Consider the following 19,182-nt stretch of genomic DNA (forward strand, 5'->3'; position numbering starts at 1 on the left):
CCCCCCAAAGACGTTCTATATCTACCCTTATCCCACTCCCTCCCGCAACCACCTTACATGATAATATCAGCTGTTCTCCATAACTTTACTGGTAGGTGTTCTTAATGTATGTTTGTTTGTTCGTTCATGGGCTGAAACTCCCACGGCTTTTACGTGTATGACCGTTTTTACCCCGCCATTTAGGCAGCCATACGCCGCTTTCGGAGGAAGCATGCTGGGTATTTTCGTGTTTCTATAACCCACCGAACTCTGACATGGATTACAGGGTCTTTTTCGTGCGCACTTGGTCTTGTGCTTGCGTGTACACACGGGGGTGTTCAGACACCGAGGAGAGTCTGCACACAAAGTTGACTCTGAGAAATAAATCTCTCGCCGAAAGTGGGGACGAACTCACGCTGACAGCGGCCAACTGGATACAAATCCAGCGCGCTACCGACTGAGCTACATCCCTGTGATTTTAATGACCTTTTCCTCCGCCATCCAACTCCCATTGGCACCATCATCCTTTTGGTTCCATAGCGGCCAGCCGGGGGTGAGCGTTACTAAGGTATTATTCTACTAGCGTATAGCAGTAGTTATAGCCTGATATCTTGTCAATGTCTTCTTTCCACTCCCCAAGACCACGTACACCCTCCCCAACCACGTCCCTCACCCCCAAACTCCCTCAACCCTTTCCATGTGTCATGTCATCAGCTGGTTTCCATAGCTAGGTGGTGGAGTGATTCTCAGTTAGTTTTGAATACCTTTGATATTACTGACTTCTTCTATCCCCCTCCCCGTTCTCCCCCCGCCAACCTCATCTGTGCCCCAACCATCGCCATCCACCCCTCCACCCCCTCTTACCCCACCTCCCTTCAAAGCCTACATGCTATCAGGTTAGGTGGGTTCTACAACTTACATGTGAGTTTGTTCAGCTAATTTTCCTGACTTTTTCCCTTCCCCACCCCACTCACACCCCTCCCCTCTTTTGCCCACAGCCACCATCACCCCCTCCCTCCCCGTCCACCATGCAGTCTCTAGCAACCCTTCATGTTATCAGCTGGCTCCATAGCTAGGGGGTGAGTGTTTCTCAGGTAATTTCGCTCAAGAGGCGTGTAAACAACGCTTGGCCTCCAGTCTCTCCTCTCAAGGAATTCTCACGCGTGAGGACTGAGGAGTTCCAGACATATTTCCCACTGTTATATTCTCCGACTGTCTCTCTTGTACAAGTGGGTGTCACTTTTTTTTTCTTCTTTTTTTTCTTTCTTTTTTTGTGTGACTACTGGCAGCACTAATGGCGGAGGGCATCACGTCAAAAGCCTCTTCGTGTTGGAGCTTAGGAGGAGTGTTGAGCAGTCCATCAGATCAGAATATGAATATTTTGCTACTATCTCTTTCAACTATGTATCTCCGTATGAGGGAAAGAGAGAGAGAGAAGCCAGGTGTGTGCAAAGAGCTCTTTGGTGTGTGTGTGTGTGTTAGTGTGCGTGCCGCGTATGTGCGTGTGCGTGCGCTCGCGCGCGTTTCGTGTGTGTGTGTGTGTGTGTGTGTGTGTGTTAATTATAAAACTCCAAAACGCATCAGCTCCTATTATTGTAAGTTGAACTCAATATCATCAACTCGGTTTCACAAAAGATATATATATATATATATATATAAAACATCAGAAATTGTGAAAGAAACAATTGAAAGTCAGCAGAGACTTTCTTCCGAGATTTGTTAAAATCTCTTAGCAGAGAAAGAGAGAGAAATATGTATCCCTTCACAGACAGCCTATTGGGAGCATCAGACCCTCCTCAAGGGGGACCAAGATTTACAGAGCAAAGTCCCTTTGTGGGGGACGTATCGCAAAGTAATCTAGTCCTGAGGAGGACCATTGTATTTGTACCTAGACCAGACACGTGTTTCGACACTATTGTGTCTCATCAGTGGTCAGGTGGTACTGATGGCGAGAGTTGTCAACCCATGGTATCCAACTAAGAAGCAAACCATTCTCTGAATGGTAGCTTCTGTTGGCATGGGAGACTACCCTCATCTGACAACCCCAAGAGGATATCTGTGAAGGGAAACACTTTGATTTAAGGCCAAAGTGTAGAATTGATATTTATTAAGAAAGAATTTAGAAATTTAGACAAGTTTTAACCAAGAAATTAGGTTAAAACAAGGGAAATTTGAAAAAGCCTAAAGGGAGGTAACTCTGTACCAGCCTGCAGATCCAGAAATGGATACGCGAACAAGTTAGATCTAATTTTGAAAAGGTTAAACAGGAAAAGCGGTCAACTTTTCACTGCTGTTCAACACAGGACTTGGTAAAGAAGAAGTTTACTGCTTTATTCAATTGGATCGCTTTAAAGGCGATGCAACTTTCACGGTGACCACATTATAAAACATCAGAAATTGTGAAAGAAACAATTGAAAGTCAGCAGAGACTTTCTTCCGAGATTTGTTAAAATCTCTTAGCAGAGAAAGAGAGAGAAATATGTATCCCTTCACAGACAGCCTATTGGGAGCATCAGACCCTCCTCAAGGGGGACCAAGATTTACAGAGCAAAGTCCCTTTGTGGGGGACGTATCGCAAAGTAATCTAGTCCTGAGGAGGACCATTGTATTTGTACCTAGACCAGACACGTGTTTCGACACTATTGTGTCTCATCAGTGGTCAGGTGGTACTGATGGCGAGAGTTGTCAACCCATGGTATCCAACTAAGAAGCAAACCATTCTCTGAATGGTAGCTTCTGTTGGCATGGGAGACTACCCTCATCTGACAACCCCAAGAGGATATCTGTGAAGGGAAACACTTTGATTTAAGGCCAAAGTGTAGAATTGATATTTATTAAGAAAGAATTTAGAAATTTAGACAAGTTTTAACCAAGAAATTAGGTTAAAACAAGGGAAATTTGAAAAAGCCTAAAGGGAGGTAACTCTGTACCAGCCTGCAGATCCAGAAATGGATACGCGAACAAGTTAGATCTAATTTTGAAAAGGTTAAACAGGAAAAGCGGTCAACTTTTCACTGCTGTTCAACACAGGACTTGGTAAAGAAGAAGTTTTCTGCTTTATTCAATTGGATCGCTTTAAAGGCGATGCAACTTTCACGGTGACCACATTATAAAACATCAGAAATTGTGAAAGAAACAATTGAAAGTCAGCAGAGACTTTCTTCCGAGATTTGTTAAAATCTCTTAGCAGAGAAAGAGAGAGAAATATGTATCCCTTCACAGACAGCCTATTGGGAGCATCAGACCCTCCTCAAGGGGGACCAAGATTTACAGAGCAAAGTCCCTTTGTGGGGGACGTATCGCAAAGTAATCTAGTCCTGAGGAGGACCATTGTATTTGTACCTAGACCAGACACGTGTTTCGACACTATTGTGTCTCATCAGTGGTCAGGTGGTACTGATGGCGAGAGTTGTCAACCCATGGTATCCAACTAAGAAGCAAACCATTCTCTGAATGGTAGCTTCTGTTGGCATGGGAGACTACCCTCATCTGACAACCCCAAGAGGATATCTGTGAAGGGAAACACTTTGATTTAAGGCCAAAGTGTAGAATTGATATTTATTAAGAAAGAATTTAGAAATTTAGACAAGTTTTAACCAAGAAATTAGGTTAAAACAAGGGAAATTTGAAAAAGCCTAAAGGGAGGTAACTCTGTACCAGCCTGCAGATCCAGAAATGGATACGCGAACAAGTTAGATCTAATTTTGAAAAGGTTAAACAGGAAAAGCGGTCAACTTTTCACTGCTGTTCAACACAGGACTTGGTAAAGAAGAAGTTTTCTGCTTTATTCAATTGGATCGCTTTAAAGGCGATGCAACTTTCACGGTGACCACATTATAAAACATCAGAAATTGTGAAAGAAACAATTGAAAGTCAGCAGAGACTTTCTTCCGAGATTTGTTAAAATCTCTTAGCAGAGAAAGAGAGAGAAATATGTATCCCTTCACAGACAGCCTATTGGGAGCATCAGACCCTCCTCAAGGGGGACCAAGATTTACAGAGCAAAGTCCCTTTGTGGGGGACGTATCGCAAAGTAATCTAGTCCTGAGGAGGACCATTGTATTTGTACCTAGACCAGACACGTGTTTCGACACTATTGTGTCTCATCAGTGGTCAGGTGGTACTGATGGCGAGAGTTGTCAACCCATGGTATCCAACTAAGAAGCAAACCATTCTCTGAATGGTAGCTTCTGTTGGCATGGGAGACTACCCTCATCTGACAACCCCAAGAGGATATCTGTGAAGGGAAACACTTTGATTTAAGGCCAAAGTGTAGAATTGATATTTATTAAGAAAGAATTTAGAAATTTAGACAAGTTTTAACCAAGAAATTAGGTTAAAACAAGGGAAATTTGAAAAAGCCTAAAGGGAGGTAACTCTGTACCAGCCTGCAGATCCAGAAATGGATACGCGAACAAGTTAGATCTAATTTTGAAAAGGTTAAACAGGAAAAGCGGTCAACTTTTCACTGCTGTTCAACACAGGACTTGGTAAAGAAGAAGTTTTCTGCTTTATTCAATTGGATCGCTTTAAAGGCGATGCAACTTTCACGGTGACCACATTATAAAACATCAGAAATTGTGAAAGAAACAATTGAAAGTCAGCAGAGACTTTCTTCCGAGATTTGTTAAAATCTCTTAGCAGAGAAAGAGAGAGAAATATGTATCCCTTCACAGACAGCCTATTGGGAGCATCAGACCCTCCTCAAGGGGGACCAAGATTTACAGAGCAAAGTCCCTTTGTGGGGGACGTATCGCAAAGTAATCTAGTCCTGAGGAGGACCATTGTATTTGTACCTAGACCAGACACGTGTTTCGACACTATTGTGTCTCATCAGTGGTCAGGTGGTACTGATGGCGAGAGTTGTCAACCCATGGTATCCAACTAAGAAGCAAACCATTCTCTGAATGGTAGCTTCTGTTGGCATGGGAGACTACCCTCATCTGACAACCCCAAGAGGATATCTGTGAAGGGAAACACTTTGATTTAAGGCCAAAGTGTAGAATTGATATTTATTAAGAAAGAATTTAGAAATTTAGACAAGTTTTAACCAAGAAATTAGGTTAAAACAAGGGAAATTTGAAAAAGCCTAAAGGGAGGTAACTCTGTACCAGCCTGCAGATCCAGAAATGGATACGCGAACAAGTTAGATCTAATTTTGAAAAGGTTAAACAGGAAAAGCGGTCAACTTTTCACTGCTGTTCAACACAGGACTTGGTAAAGAAGAAGTTTTCTGCTTTATTCAATTGGATCGCTTTAAAGGCGATGCAACTTTCACGGTGACCACATTATAAAACATCAGAAATTGTGAAAGAAACAATTGAAAGTCAGCAGAGACTTTCTTCCGAGATTTGTTAAAATCTCTTAGCAGAGAAAGAGAGAGAAATATGTATCCCTTCACAGACAGCCTATTGGGAGCATCAGACCCTCCTCAAGGGGGACCAAGATTTACAGAGCAAAGTCCCTTTGTGGGGGACGTATCGCAAAGTAATCTAGTCCTGAGGAGGACCATTGTATTTGTACCTAGACCAGACACGTGTTTCGACACTATTGTGTCTCATCAGTGGTCAGGTGGTACTGATGGCGAGAGTTGTCAACCCATGGTATCCAACTAAGAAGCAAACCATTCTCTGAATGGTAGCTTCTGTTGGCATGGGAGACTACCCTCATCTGACAACCCCAAGAGGATATCTGTGAAGGGAAACACTTTGATTTAAGGCCAAAGTGTAGAATTGATATTTATTAAGAAAGAATTTAGAAATTTAGACAAGTTTTAACCAAGAAATTAGGTTAAAACAAGGGAAATTTGAAAAAGCCTAAAGGGAGGTAACTCTGTACCAGCCTGCAGATCCAGAAATGGATACGCGAACAAGTTAGATCTAATTTTGAAAAGGTTAAACAGGAAAAGCGGTCAACTTTTCACTGCTGTTCAACACAGGACTTGGTAAAGAAGAAGTTTTCTGCTTTATTCAATTGGATCGCTTTAAAGGCGATGCAACTTTCACGGTGACCACATTATAAAACATCAGAAATTGTGAAAGAAACAATTGAAAGTCAGCAGAGACTTTCTTCCGAGATTTGTTAAAATCTCTTAGCAGAGAAAGAGAGAGAAATATGTATCCCTTCACAGACAGCCTATTGGGAGCATCAGACCCTCCTCAAGGGGGACCAAGATTTACAGAGCAAAGTCCCTTTGTGGGGGACGTATCGCAAAGTAATCTAGTCCTGAGGAGGACCATTGTATTTGTACCTAGACCAGACACGTGTTTCGACACTATTGTGTCTCATCAGTGGTCAGGTGGTACTGATGGCGAGAGTTGTCAACCCATGGTATCCAACTAAGAAGCAAACCATTCTCTGAATGGTAGCTTCTGTTGGCATGGGAGACTACCCTCATCTGACAACCCCAAGAGGATATCTGTGAAGGGAAACACTTTGATTTAAGGCCAAAGTGTAGAATTGATATTTATTAAGAAAGAATTTAGAAATTTAGACAAGTTTTAACCAAGAAATTAGGTTAAAACAAGGGAAATTTGAAAAAGCCTAAAGGGAGGTAACTCTGTACCAGCCTGCAGATCCAGAAATGGATACGCGAACAAGTTAGATCTAATTTTGAAAAGGTTAAACAGGAAAAGCGGTCAACTTTTCACTGCTGTTCAACACAGGACTTGGTAAAGAAGAAGTTTTCTGCTTTATTCAATTGGATCGCTTTAAAGGCGATGCAACTTTCACGGTGACCACATTATAAAACATCAGAAATTGTGAAAGAAACAATTGAAAGTCAGCAGAGACTTTCTTCCGAGATTTGTTAAAATCTCTTAGCAGAGAAAGAGAGAGAAATATGTATCCCTTCACAGACAGCCTATTGGGAGCATCAGACCCTCCTCAAGGGGGACCAAGATTTACAGAGCAAAGTCCCTTTGTGGGGGACGTATCGCAAAGTAATCTAGTCCTGAGGAGGACCATTGTATTTGTACCTAGACCAGACACGTGTTTCGACACTATTGTGTCTCATCAGTGGTCAGGTGGTACTGATGGCGAGAGTTGTCAACCCATGGTATCCAACTAAGAAGCAAACCATTCTCTGAATGGTAGCTTCTGTTGGCATGGGAGACTACCCTCATCTGACAACCCCAAGAGGATATCTGTGAAGGGAAACACTTTGATTTAAGGCCAAAGTGTAGAATTGATATTTATTAAGAAAGAATTTAGAAATTTAGACAAGTTTTAACCAAGAAATTAGGTTAAAACAAGGGAAATTTGAAAAAGCCTAAAGGGAGGTAACTCTGTACCAGCCTGCAGATCCAGAAATGGATACGCGAACAAGTTAGATCTAATTTTGAAAAGGTTAAACAGGAAAAGCGGTCAACTTTTCACTGCTGTTCAACACAGGACTTGGTAAAGAAGAAGTTTTCTGCTTTATTCAATTGGATCGCTTTAAAGGCGATGCAACTTTCACGGTGACCACATTATAAAACATCAGAAATTGTGAAAGAAACAATTGAAAGTCAGCAGAGACTTTCTTCCGAGATTTGTTAAAATCTCTTAGCAGAGAAAGAGAGAGAAATATGTATCCCTTCACAGACAGCCTATTGGGAGCATCAGACCCTCCTCAAGGGGGACCAAGATTTACAGAGCAAAGTCCCTTTGTGGGGGACGTATCGCAAAGTAATCTAGTCCTGAGGAGGACCATTGTATTTGTACCTAGACCAGACACGTGTTTCGACACTATTGTGTCTCATCAGTGGTCAGGTGGTACTGATGGCGAGAGTTGTCAACCCATGGTATCCAACTAAGAAGCAAACCATTCTCTGAATGGTAGCTTCTGTTGGCATGGGAGACTACCCTCATCTGACAACCCCAAGAGGATATCTGTGAAGGGAAACACTTTGATTTAAGGCCAAAGTGTAGAATTGATATTTATTAAGAAAGAATTTAGAAATTTAGACAAGTTTTAACCAAGAAATTAGGTTAAAACAAGGGAAATTTGAAAAAGCCTAAAGGGAGGTAACTCTGTACCAGCCTGCAGATCCAGAAATGGATACGCGAACAAGTTAGATCTAATTTTGAAAAGGTTAAACAGGAAAAGCGGTCAACTTTTCACTGCTGTTCAACACAGGACTTGGTAAAGAAGAAGTTTTCTGCTTTATTCAATTGGATCGCTTTAAAGGCGATGCAACTTTCACGGTGACCACATTATAAAACATCAGAAATTGTGAAAGAAACAATTGAAAGTCAGCAGAGACTTTCTTCCGAGATTTGTTAAAATCTCTTAGCAGAGAAAGAGAGAGAAATATGTATCCCTTCACAGACAGCCTATTGGGAGCATCAGACCCTCCTCAAGGGGGACCAAGATTTACAGAGCAAAGTCCCTTTGTGGGGGACGTATCGCAAAGTAATCTAGTCCTGAGGAGGACCATTGTATTTGTACCTAGACCAGACACGTGTTTCGACACTATTGTGTCTCATCAGTGGTCAGGTGGTACTGATGGCGAGAGTTGTCAACCCATGGTATCCAACTAAGAAGCAAACCATTCTCTGAATGGTAGCTTCTGTTGGCATGGGAGACTACCCTCATCTGACAACCCCAAGAGGATATCTGTGAAGGGAAACACTTTGATTTAAGGCCAAAGTGTAGAATTGATATTTATTAAGAAAGAATTTAGAAATTTAGACAAGTTTTAACCAAGAAATTAGGTTAAAACAAGGGAAATTTGAAAAAGCCTAAAGGGAGGTAACTCTGTACCAGCCTGCAGATCCAGAAATGGATACGCGAACAAGTTAGATCTAATTTTGAAAAGGTTAAACAGGAAAAGCGGTCAACTTTTCACTGCTGTTCAACACAGGACTTGGTAAAGAAGAAGTTTTCTGCTTTATTCAATTGGATCGCTTTAAAGGCGATGCAACTTTCACGGTGACCACATTATAAAACATCAGAAATTGTGAAAGAAACAATTGAAAGTCAGCAGAGACTTTCTTCCGAGATTTGTTAAAATCTCTTAGCAGAGAAAGAGAGAGAAATATGTATCCCTTCACAGACAGCCTATTGGGAGCATCAGACCCTCCTCAAGGGGGACCAAGATTTACAGAGCAAAGTCCCTTTGTGGGGGACGTATCGCAAAGTAATCTAGTCCTGAGGAGGACCATTGTATTTGTACCTAGACCAGACACGTGTTTCGACACTATTGTGTCTCATCAGTGGTCAGGTGGTACTGATGGCGAGAGTTGTCAACCCATGGTATCCAACTAAGAAGCAAACCATTCTCTGAATGGTAGCTTCTGTTGGCATGGGAGACTACCCTCATCTGACAACCCCAAGAGGATATCTGTGAAGGGAAACACTTTGATTTAAGGCCAAAGTGTAGAATTGATATTTATTAAGAAAGAATTTAGAAATTTAGACAAGTTTTAACCAAGAAATTAGGTTAAAACAAGGGAAATTTGAAAAAGCCTAAAGGGAGGTAACTCTGTACCAGCCTGCAGATCCAGAAATGGATACGCGAACAAGTTAGATCTAATTTTGAAAAGGTTAAACAGGAAAAGCGGTCAACTTTTCACTGCTGTTCAACACAGGACTTGGTAAAGAAGAAGTTTTCTGCTTTATTCAATTGGATCGCTTTAAAGGCGATGCAACTTTCACGGTGACCACATTATAAAACATCAGAAATTGTGAAAGAAACAATTGAAAGTCAGCAGAGACTTTCTTCCGAGATTTGTTAAAATCTCTTAGCAGAGAAAGAGAGAGAAATATGTATCCCTTCACAGACAGCCTATTGGGAGCATCAGACCCTCCTCAAGGGGGACCAAGATTTACAGAGCAAAGTCCCTTTGTGGGGGACGTATCGCAAAGTAATCTAGTCCTGAGGAGGACCATTGTATTTGTACCTAGACCAGACACGTGTTTCGACACTATTGTGTCTCATCAGTGGTCAGGTGGTACTGATGGCGAGAGTTGTCAACCCATGGTATCCAACTAAGAAGCAAACCATTCTCTGAATGGTAGCTTCTGTTGGCATGGGAGACTACCCTCATCTGACAACCCCAAGAGGATATCTGTGAAGGGAAACACTTTGATTTAAGGCCAAAGTGTAGAATTGATATTTATTAAGAAAGAATTTAGAAATTTAGACAAGTTTTAACCAAGAAATTAGGTTAAAACAAGGGAAATTTGAAAAAGCCTAAAGGGAGGTAACTCTGTACCAGCCTGCAGATCCAGAAATGGATACGCGAACAAGTTAGATCTAATTTTGAAAAGGTTAAACAGGAAAAGCAAAAACACTCTGGCGAGTGGCTCTCGATTGATATTCCCGCTGGGTCTTGACTGAAATACAAGCCATATAAAAAACCACGAGTGTTGTAATCTGTATATCCCATTCTACCATCAAACACAAAGTGTAGACTACTAGCGGCACTGTTGCGATCTGTGCAGGGTAAAACTGTTGCCAGCGAGACTTAGCCCTTTTGCAACCTTAAACTAAGTGACCGTCGCTGAAAAAATAAAACGAATGAGTGCATCGATAAGTACGCGGTAACACTACTTTCAGACCATTTAAAAGCTTTAAGTAAAGGTTCATAAGTTGCAAGAAAGTAATGAAGTCGAATAGAAATTAATTTAGTTGAAGCGCACAATTCTTTTGTTTTGCGTTTCAGGTCGGCAGAACGGGCGAAACGGGTTTGGGACCCATTTGGCTTACTCGATTCAGAATTGATTCCACGTTGTTTTTCTCGAACGTGTGTAATTAGGCTTATTGACAGAGAAGCAAATCTTAGGGAACAAATATGTAGGTTTAGATTTAACCATTTGCTCCCTATTTGAAATGTATCTACGTGATAAACTGTTTTGCGAGTGTGTTTGCATGGATGAACTTAAACTGGTATGGGTGAGAGGAAAACGCGACCGACACGTCTGTCACCGCCGATTGATTGCATTTTGAAGGAATATGACTGGATTACGGAAAAATATGTGGACTTACTGCAGAGCCAGGCAAAAGAGTAGACTTGCTCGCAAAACACGTGAAACAGCCGATGTTTGATAGCTGAAGGCGCACACCGGCAAAACACACTACCGACAGATTCTCAAAAGTCGTCTGCTAACGATGCAAGGGGAGGGTACTCGTGTTTTTGTTTTGGTTCGCTAGCATCTGGTTATCTTGTAAGTTGAATGTTCGTTTTTTTCGACCTGCATTGCTTTCATAATGAAAGAAACTTTTGCTTATTGCATCTCATACATCAGATCAGTTCTGAGATTCATTTTTGCGTGCAACTGATATGGTTTTCTGAGCCGTGCAATACGATTTTAGAACTTCATACAAATGTGTCACATTGTTCGGCGCGAGGTCAAAGGTCGGGAGGAAAGTAGTCCTTTGCCCAAATCGGAATCTGCACTATCATATATTTTTTGGAGTCCATGATGTATTTATTGAGCTATAAAAATACAACATATATACCCATACTGAAGTAACAGAGACAAAGAAGGGAGGTCATGGGATATATATATATATATTCATTCTGCTGCTTCACAAGAACATCTTTAGTTTCAGCCAAATGTACAAGCGGTTCGAGAAAGTGCTAGCTAGCCGTTTTCCTGCCAAAGGATGAGAAAATACGGCTGTCCTTGCAGCGATCGTTTTTTTGCCGTCATCATCAACTTTGGCCACGATTCAGTCACCAGAAATCGATAGAGTATCTTGACTGCCTCAAACCCCAAGCCACCCTGTCACAACCCCGAACGATTCGCCCGTGCTGACTTCCCCAAAACTAGGACACTCGCAAATTGAACGCCGCGAACACTTGTATAGTGTCAAGAACTGTCAAAAACAGGACTGGTTCTTGTCACCCCATGTTCTATGGCAATGGAACCTTAGCCGGGCCGGTAGTGCTCCCACAGTCAACACAGAGTCTCTATCAGGAGTACACTGGACGTACTCTGACAAAATCTACGATCAAAACTACGATCCTGACTGCCAAATCGTGACATAGATCAGACTTGCGTGCGTGCACGGTGTGTGTGTGTGTGTGTACGATCGGTTCATCCCGCCCCATGGTCTATGGCTGTGAAACCTACCTCAACCGAGTACAAAAACTGACTAAAGCATGAGCGGTTCTTCCTACCCCATGCCGTAAGGTCGTCAAACTTTAACGGTGTACAAAAACTGACAAAAACAGGATCGGTTCTTCCAACTCTGTAGTCTTACTTCGCAGTAGAAAAAAAAACGTCCCTGAATTGACAACGCTACGTAAAGTTCAACATAACGAAAATAATGATCGGTTTTTCGCATCACTCATGGTCTATGGCAGTGAAACCTAAACCGTGTACAAAACCTGACAAAAACAACATCGGTTCCCCTACCTTTCACATTCTATGACAGGGACACCTGACTCCGTACAACTCTCACCTTGCTTGACGAAAGCGCAGACTGCCAGCAGCACAACAGCTAAGGAGGAAATCCACTTCATGGTGTCCATGACCAACCGAGCGTACACGCACACAAACACCCAAAACACCACCACCACGGACACGCTATTCCTCCACAGTCACAGCACTGGCTCTCTCCCTCTTCCTTCTCCTCTCTCTCCCTGGTCGTACCACAACCACCACCACTGCTTCAGTGCTTCTCTTTTTCTCGCGTACTCCTCACTTCTGCTTCTCCCAGGCTGCTGACACGGTTTCAGGAATGGCCGCACACGCGCGCGCACACACACACACTCTCACACACACATAGCTATCGATTCATCTTCTTCCTCTCTCTGTACTGTGTCTAGTCTCTGCGAAAAAACGGGTTGGTTCTAGTTTCTGGTCCTCTCTCAACTCACTCTCTCTCTCTCTCTCTCTCTCTCTCTCTTATATCTTTGGCAGTTCAGCGCGTCGCCAGCCGCTCTTGTGGGAAAACTCGGATACGACGGCATAGTAGTGCCAATAGGGAGAATTACGGAGATCTCTGCTGAGTTAGTGACATCTGCCCACGATAGCAATACGCAATATGTCTAGCACCAATATACGAGTCGACTACAACAAACACAGCAATATTGTGTTTATCACTGTAGTGGCAGCTTTGAACCTATCAGTCTTTCCCGTGTGACCAGGGCTTGATCTGAGTAGGGAAGTTTCCTGGGTTCTGGAAGCCCCACTCCTTTTCAGTACCCAGCAAATTTTCTAAAGAAGAGACTCAAAATACCTCTGTTGGATGCTATTTTTCAACAGCATCCAATACCCCTGTCTCATTCTAGAAGCCCCTCCTGCTTGTACAATAGGTCGAGCCCTGTAAACTGTGACCATCAGGCAAGTCATCAGAGATCAGCCTGGGCTGTCACATGATAGGATGGGAGCGACATCCTCAGTTCAACCATAGATATCCCTTGACCTATGGTTCAACGCAAGCACATGCCAAATATCTAACTGTGTAGACCTGGAACATTTCTTTAAATGTTTAGCTGAATTAATTTCGCAGTTTGACAATGCCATAGATTCAGCACACACAAAATGACACTACTATGCACAAAGAGCAGACAATCTGTAGCTGTGTGCTAATCGTGTAAATCAACGAGAGGAGGATCTGATTGCACGTATTAACCTGGACGGACCCATGATGATTTATAGATGGCGGTTTACAGGGCACGTTTTAACGATCAGGGCTGATTTACCTACCTTCACTGGTGACACAGTCAGTGGTTGGTTCCTGGTTTTGAACGTCCTTTCAACCTATTTGGCTAGTACGCGGGTTCAGTCCACTGACTGACAAAGAGAACTGCGTTCTTTGTAATCAAAACATTTCATACTGTATAGTGTCCCATAAAGTCATAATTGTTATCATAGCAAGGTGTCGGTAATTCAGCAGTCGACTTTTTCAGATTAACACGTCCCCAAGACTGAAATCAGTACAACTTCCGTAACTCAACCTTTGGCTCAAGCATGTTGCCATACTGTCAGTGAGAATGGAATAGTTGGTGCCACCTCTTTGGTGCCACGGCCCAGCGTTCTACTACTTGTATTCTTGCGTGGTTGTAGCATACCCCGTGAACTAGTAATCGGGCACAGTGGTTGCAGTTTAAACAAATGGGCAACCCCTTCCCCACCCCACCCTTGCAAAGATGGGCTCAATCATGATAAAGATTTGAGCCGCGGCTTCCTGTGACAAGCCAGTGTACGATGTTTGTGTCAGGAAGGATTTGTCGGAAACAGGCTGTTAGTGCCCCAGTCCGTTATGTTTGTTTTGTCATGTTCGATAATGTCATCATGTTTCCTCCCTGCATCATCAGTTCCGTTGTGGGCCGGCGTCATGCAGTCACACGCAGGTTATATTTGGCCTAGATCTAAAAGTGGTCACTGGGACGGAGTAATAACATAGTTACAGTCTAACCTGTCCTTGCCGCGACCACCTCTCGAAATCGACCACCTGCATACAACGACCAATCAGAAAGGTCCCAGACGAGCTTATCTTCTATCTAATTCATTTTTTTTTCAAAGCGAACACTTGTCTTTACCGACCACTTTTGGTCGGTTCCTCAGGTTGGGTGATCGTTGAAGACAGGTTCAGACTAAGTGGACTTATTGTTCTAACTGACCTCCTAAGTTCAAAGGATACTCAGTGGAACTCAAGAACCAAATCACATTAAGTCAGTTTTATTCTGCCCTGTGTAGCCTACTTCTGACGGTCCCTTCATTTCAGAACTATTTTCTGATTCTCGGTGTTCATGCAAGACATCAATAAATTATATCCAGTCTCGTACTACGAGCACAGGGTAGCGGCATTGCAGGAAAGCTGAAAGGTTATGTAAAATTAAACCAACAGCAGGTTTTTGGTGTGAATACCTCTGCTTGGTCACATGTTTTTAAACTTTTTTTTAAATGTGAACTTACAGGAGTACAACAACAAAAAGTGTGAACTGGTGTTTTCGGAATAATCGCATATATCCTCATTATTTTCTTTCAGGTCAGCAGCAACTGCGTAAGTGCATGGCTGTGCAACCAATTGCAACAACATGATTTCTAATGACACACTCTGGCGAACAAATGACATTGCGTGCTTATAGACCGATCACTTATCCACAAGGCCTTGAAAATACACTCTTCCCGTGAAAGTACATGTGGTGATTTTTGTCCGTATGGTTAATTGTTTTATGTAGGTTGTACATTGAATTGTTCTATTCTGTATATGTTCTTGTGTAAAGGGCCTAGAGCCCATAGGTTAGGCACTTAAAAATGTCTGCGCACAGTGGTATTTTTCTAAAGAATAAATTTCGTACAATTTTGGAAAATTTAGTTTTGGAGGTGGAGTGGGCTTTTTAAAGACACGTGGTCGCTATGGAAAAGAGAATCCGTGTTTTATGGGTAAAAAAAACAAACAATCGCTGGGACTCCTCTTGGGTGATCATTGTGGACAGGGGGTCTACTCAAAGTAATGAGAGGTGGTCGCCAGGGCAGACCCGCGTCGATTAATGTGATCGTGTTGGCAGGAAGTATGCTACCTTTAACGCACATTGAGTGAGGATCATAGTCGGCTTTGTCTCGGCATCGCGTGACGCCTATAGTGACTAACACGCACTCTTCTCATGCGACACAGGGCGGAGACCTGTCAGTTACCATGCACATGCAACACAATACCTGTGCCAGGAATCAGCTTATTAGCAGCAGCTCAGCTGACCTTGCAGCTCGGCTACGGAATACACAGCATTGCAATAGGGCAGCGATCTACAACTGATACAAAACACAAAAAAAATGCCACGAAACATCAAGAGAGATAAAACATTATATAACAGAAATATAGTGCAATAATTTTGAATTCAATCAGAAGTGCATTGACTAAGATGATATACCTATGATTCAATACATATACGTACAATATGATACAATACAACGCAGTAAAATACAAGACAAAACAAGACAAGGCAATACACTACCTCATAACGCAACACATTCAACACAAACATAGAACAGCGCATTATAAACGACACTGCAATGTTTTAAAACGTCTTACTTAGTGTTTAGAAGAAAGAAACAAACTTGCATCGGTCTCGAATAGCAATATCAGCTGAAGAGACGCGGATACAAAAAATAATAACCAACCAACCAACTTAGTGTACGTGTAGCTTTAATTTCAGTCGAGATGCTCACTTGAATTTGCCAACGCAGACTGCTATTGATGTAGAAGCTTGGCGGGGATGTAGCTCAGTTGGTAGCGCGCTGGATTTGTATCCAGTTGGCCGCTGTCAGCGTGAGTTCGTCCCCACGTTCGGCGAGAGATTTATTTCTCAGAGTCAACTTTGTGTGCAGACTCTCCTCGGTGTCTGAACACCCCCGTGTGTACACGCAAGCACAAGACCAAGTGCGCACGAAAAAGACCCTGTAATCCATGTCAAGAGTTCGGTGGGTTATAGAAACACGAAAATACCCAGCATGCTTCCTCCGAAAACGGCGTATGGCTGCCTAAATGGCGGGGTAAAAAACGGTCATAGGCCTACACGTAAAATTCCACTCGTACAAAAAACACGAGTGTACGTGGGAGTTTCAGCCCACGAACGCAAAAGAAGAAGAAGAAAGATGTAGAAGCTTAAATACCAGACTGATTTGTGTCAGACACCTGACTGATTCATCAAGTTATGTAGTATTATGTTTGGTTATCAGGATCACCCCTCTTCTCACTAACTGCAAACTTGATTGTGAAGTATCATGTTTGGTTATCAGAATCGAGTCACTCAAGTTTCCTGACTTACTGTAAACAGAAAACCACTTGCACGAGGGGTTTCATGTTTGGTTATCAGGATCGCGGTCTCTCCTACCTAACTGAAAACAGAAAACCGGACAAGTTCGTGAGGTATCATGTTTGATTATTATGAACACTCTCTTTAACAGCGATCATCTCAGGTGCTACATGTATACGCCACACACTGACACGCCGTATTATCCCATGCAGGGTATCTGTGCTACATTATGATCATCACTTCGCTGATAGTAGTGATGCCTCGTAGAGTGGCTAAAGCAGGGGAGCAAGCGTGTCTGTTGAAGGCACCATGAACACCTTCCCGTGAAAACTGTCCTGCTCACTTACAATCTCAGATCATCCCAGGCGTTTCCCTCTACAAGGACTGGGTGGCCGAGTGGTAACGCACTTGCGCTCGGAAGCGAGAGGTTGCGAGTTCGACCCTGGGTCAGGGCGTTAGCAATTTTCTCCCCCCTTTCTTAACCTAGGTGGTGGGTTCAAGTGCTAGTCTTTCGGATGAGACGAAAAACCGTACACTACATTGGGGTGTGCACGTTAAAGATCCCACGATTGACAAAAGGGTCTTTCATGGAAAAATTGTATAGGCATAGATAAAAAATGTCCACCAAAATACCCGTGTGACTTGGAATAATAGGCCGTGAAAAGTAAGATATATGCGCCGAAATGGCTGCGATCTGCTGGTCGATGTGAATGCGTGATGTATTGTGTAAAAAATTCCATCTCACACGGCATAAATAGATCCCTGCGCCTTGAGTCCGAGTCTGGAGATACGCGCGCGATATAAGACTTCATTATACCATAGACCTATATTATTCGACCTGGATAAATTCGACCACTATGTCCTTTATTGTTATCTGCGAGACTACCAGTGTTCCTGAATTTATCCACGAGGCGCTTCACAGTTCTCGCACATGGACAGTGTGTGCCAGGGAACTCTCTCCGAAAAGCGCGCTGAGCGAGAACCACAGAATTGGTAGCAAAGTAAAGTTCAACGATTTTGGTCCTTTCCTGTACTGGAATGCGATCCATTCAGGCTTTAAAAGAATTCTAAGATGCTTGTCTCAAATTCTATCTGAAACAGAAAAGAAAATATCACTTTACAGAAAAAATATTAACAAATTAAATGTGGACACTTTTTATGGCCCACCCTGTATATATATATATGTGTGTGTGTGTGTGTGTGTGTGTGTGTGTGTGTGTGTGTTTGTGTGTGTGTTTGTGTGTGTGTGTGTGTAACAGACGGACAGACATACACACGCACGCACGCACGCACGCACACAGACACACACACACACAGACACACACACCTTTTTATTAATGATGTACGCCGGAACGCAACAGTCTGAACGATAGCTCCAGAAAGAGACTGACTTCTGCCAAAGATGATTCAACTAGCACAGCACACACGTGAAGGGTTTTGTGCAGAAGATGTTGCCAAGTTGTAAATCAGCGTCTTCATTACTGACCCCACGGTACATCATAAGGGTTTAAATACAGTTCACCATTAAGATAATGAGCCTACAGATAGGCTCGATTTATAAAAGAGACAGGCCCAGTTAAGCCGCACACACCACCCAGAGCGCGTAAAGGCACACTCCTTCCCGTGTAAACAGTTTGGTGGACTGGGTGGCCGAGTGGTAACGCACTTGCGCTCGGAAGCGAGAGGTTGCGAGTTCGACCCTGGGTCAGGGCGTTAGCAATTTTCTCCCCCCTTTTCTAACCTAGGTGGTGGGTTCAAGTGCTAGTCTTTCGGATGAGACGAAAAACCGAGGTCCCTTCGTGTACACTACATTGGGGTGTGCACGTTAAAGATCCCACGATTGACAAAAGGGTCTTTCCTGGCAAAATTGTTTAGGCATAGATAAAAATGTCCACCAAAATACCCGTGTGACTTGGAATAATAGGCCGTGAAAAGTAGGATATGCGCCGAAATGGCTGCGATCTGCTGGCCGATGTGAATGCGGGATGTATTGTGTAAAAAAAATTCCATCTCACACGGCATAAATAAATCCCTGCGCCTTGAATATGTGCGCGATATAAATTGCATAAAAAAAAAAATTTAAATCCCTGCGCTTAGAACTGTACCCACGGAATACGCGCGATATAAGCCTCATATTGATTGATTGATTGAGATCTGGCCACACTTTTACATGGGGTAAGACCATCCCTCTAGTTGGTCACATACCAAAGTTCAACAGCCTAGGTGCTCTCTGTTTACAGCGGGATATTTTTGGATGCATTAATGTCGTTGAAAGTGAAAGATGGCTTTTTAAGAAATGAAGTAAACAAAATTCCAACTGACAACAGGAAGCAACCAGGGTGTTGATTTTCGATACGTGTCCAAGGAGAGGGACGATCTTGCCCCATGTAAAAGCCTGGCTATATCTGAGACGGTGAAACAAACCAAGAAATGAGTGTGCCTTTTGCAGAGACCTCCTTCTCACGTACAGCTAGCTTCTCTCTGATCACAATGCATGGATACGTC

At 42.9% G+C, this 19,182-nt stretch overlaps 1 protein-coding gene across 1 annotated transcript in view; it reads right to left on the minus strand.

Annotated features, from left to right (window-relative positions):
- The window catches only part of LOC138958944 (uncharacterized), a 63,581-nt gene extending 50,819 nt beyond the window's left edge, over positions 1-12,762 (minus strand). The window contains exon 1 of the mRNA XM_070330288.1: positions 12,375-12,762. Within this exon, the coding sequence (XP_070186389.1) occupies positions 12,375-12,444 (70 nt within the window). The 5' untranslated portion in view covers positions 12,445-12,762. The remainder of the gene's footprint in view (positions 1-12,374) is intronic.
- Positions 12,763-19,182: the final 6,420 nt, after the last annotated feature.

This window comes from Littorina saxatilis, linkage group LG2 (genome assembly GCF_037325665.1).
Source record: "Littorina saxatilis isolate snail1 linkage group LG2, US_GU_Lsax_2.0, whole genome shotgun sequence".
NCBI classification, from domain to species: Eukaryota; Metazoa; Mollusca; class Gastropoda; order Littorinimorpha; family Littorinidae; genus Littorina; species Littorina saxatilis.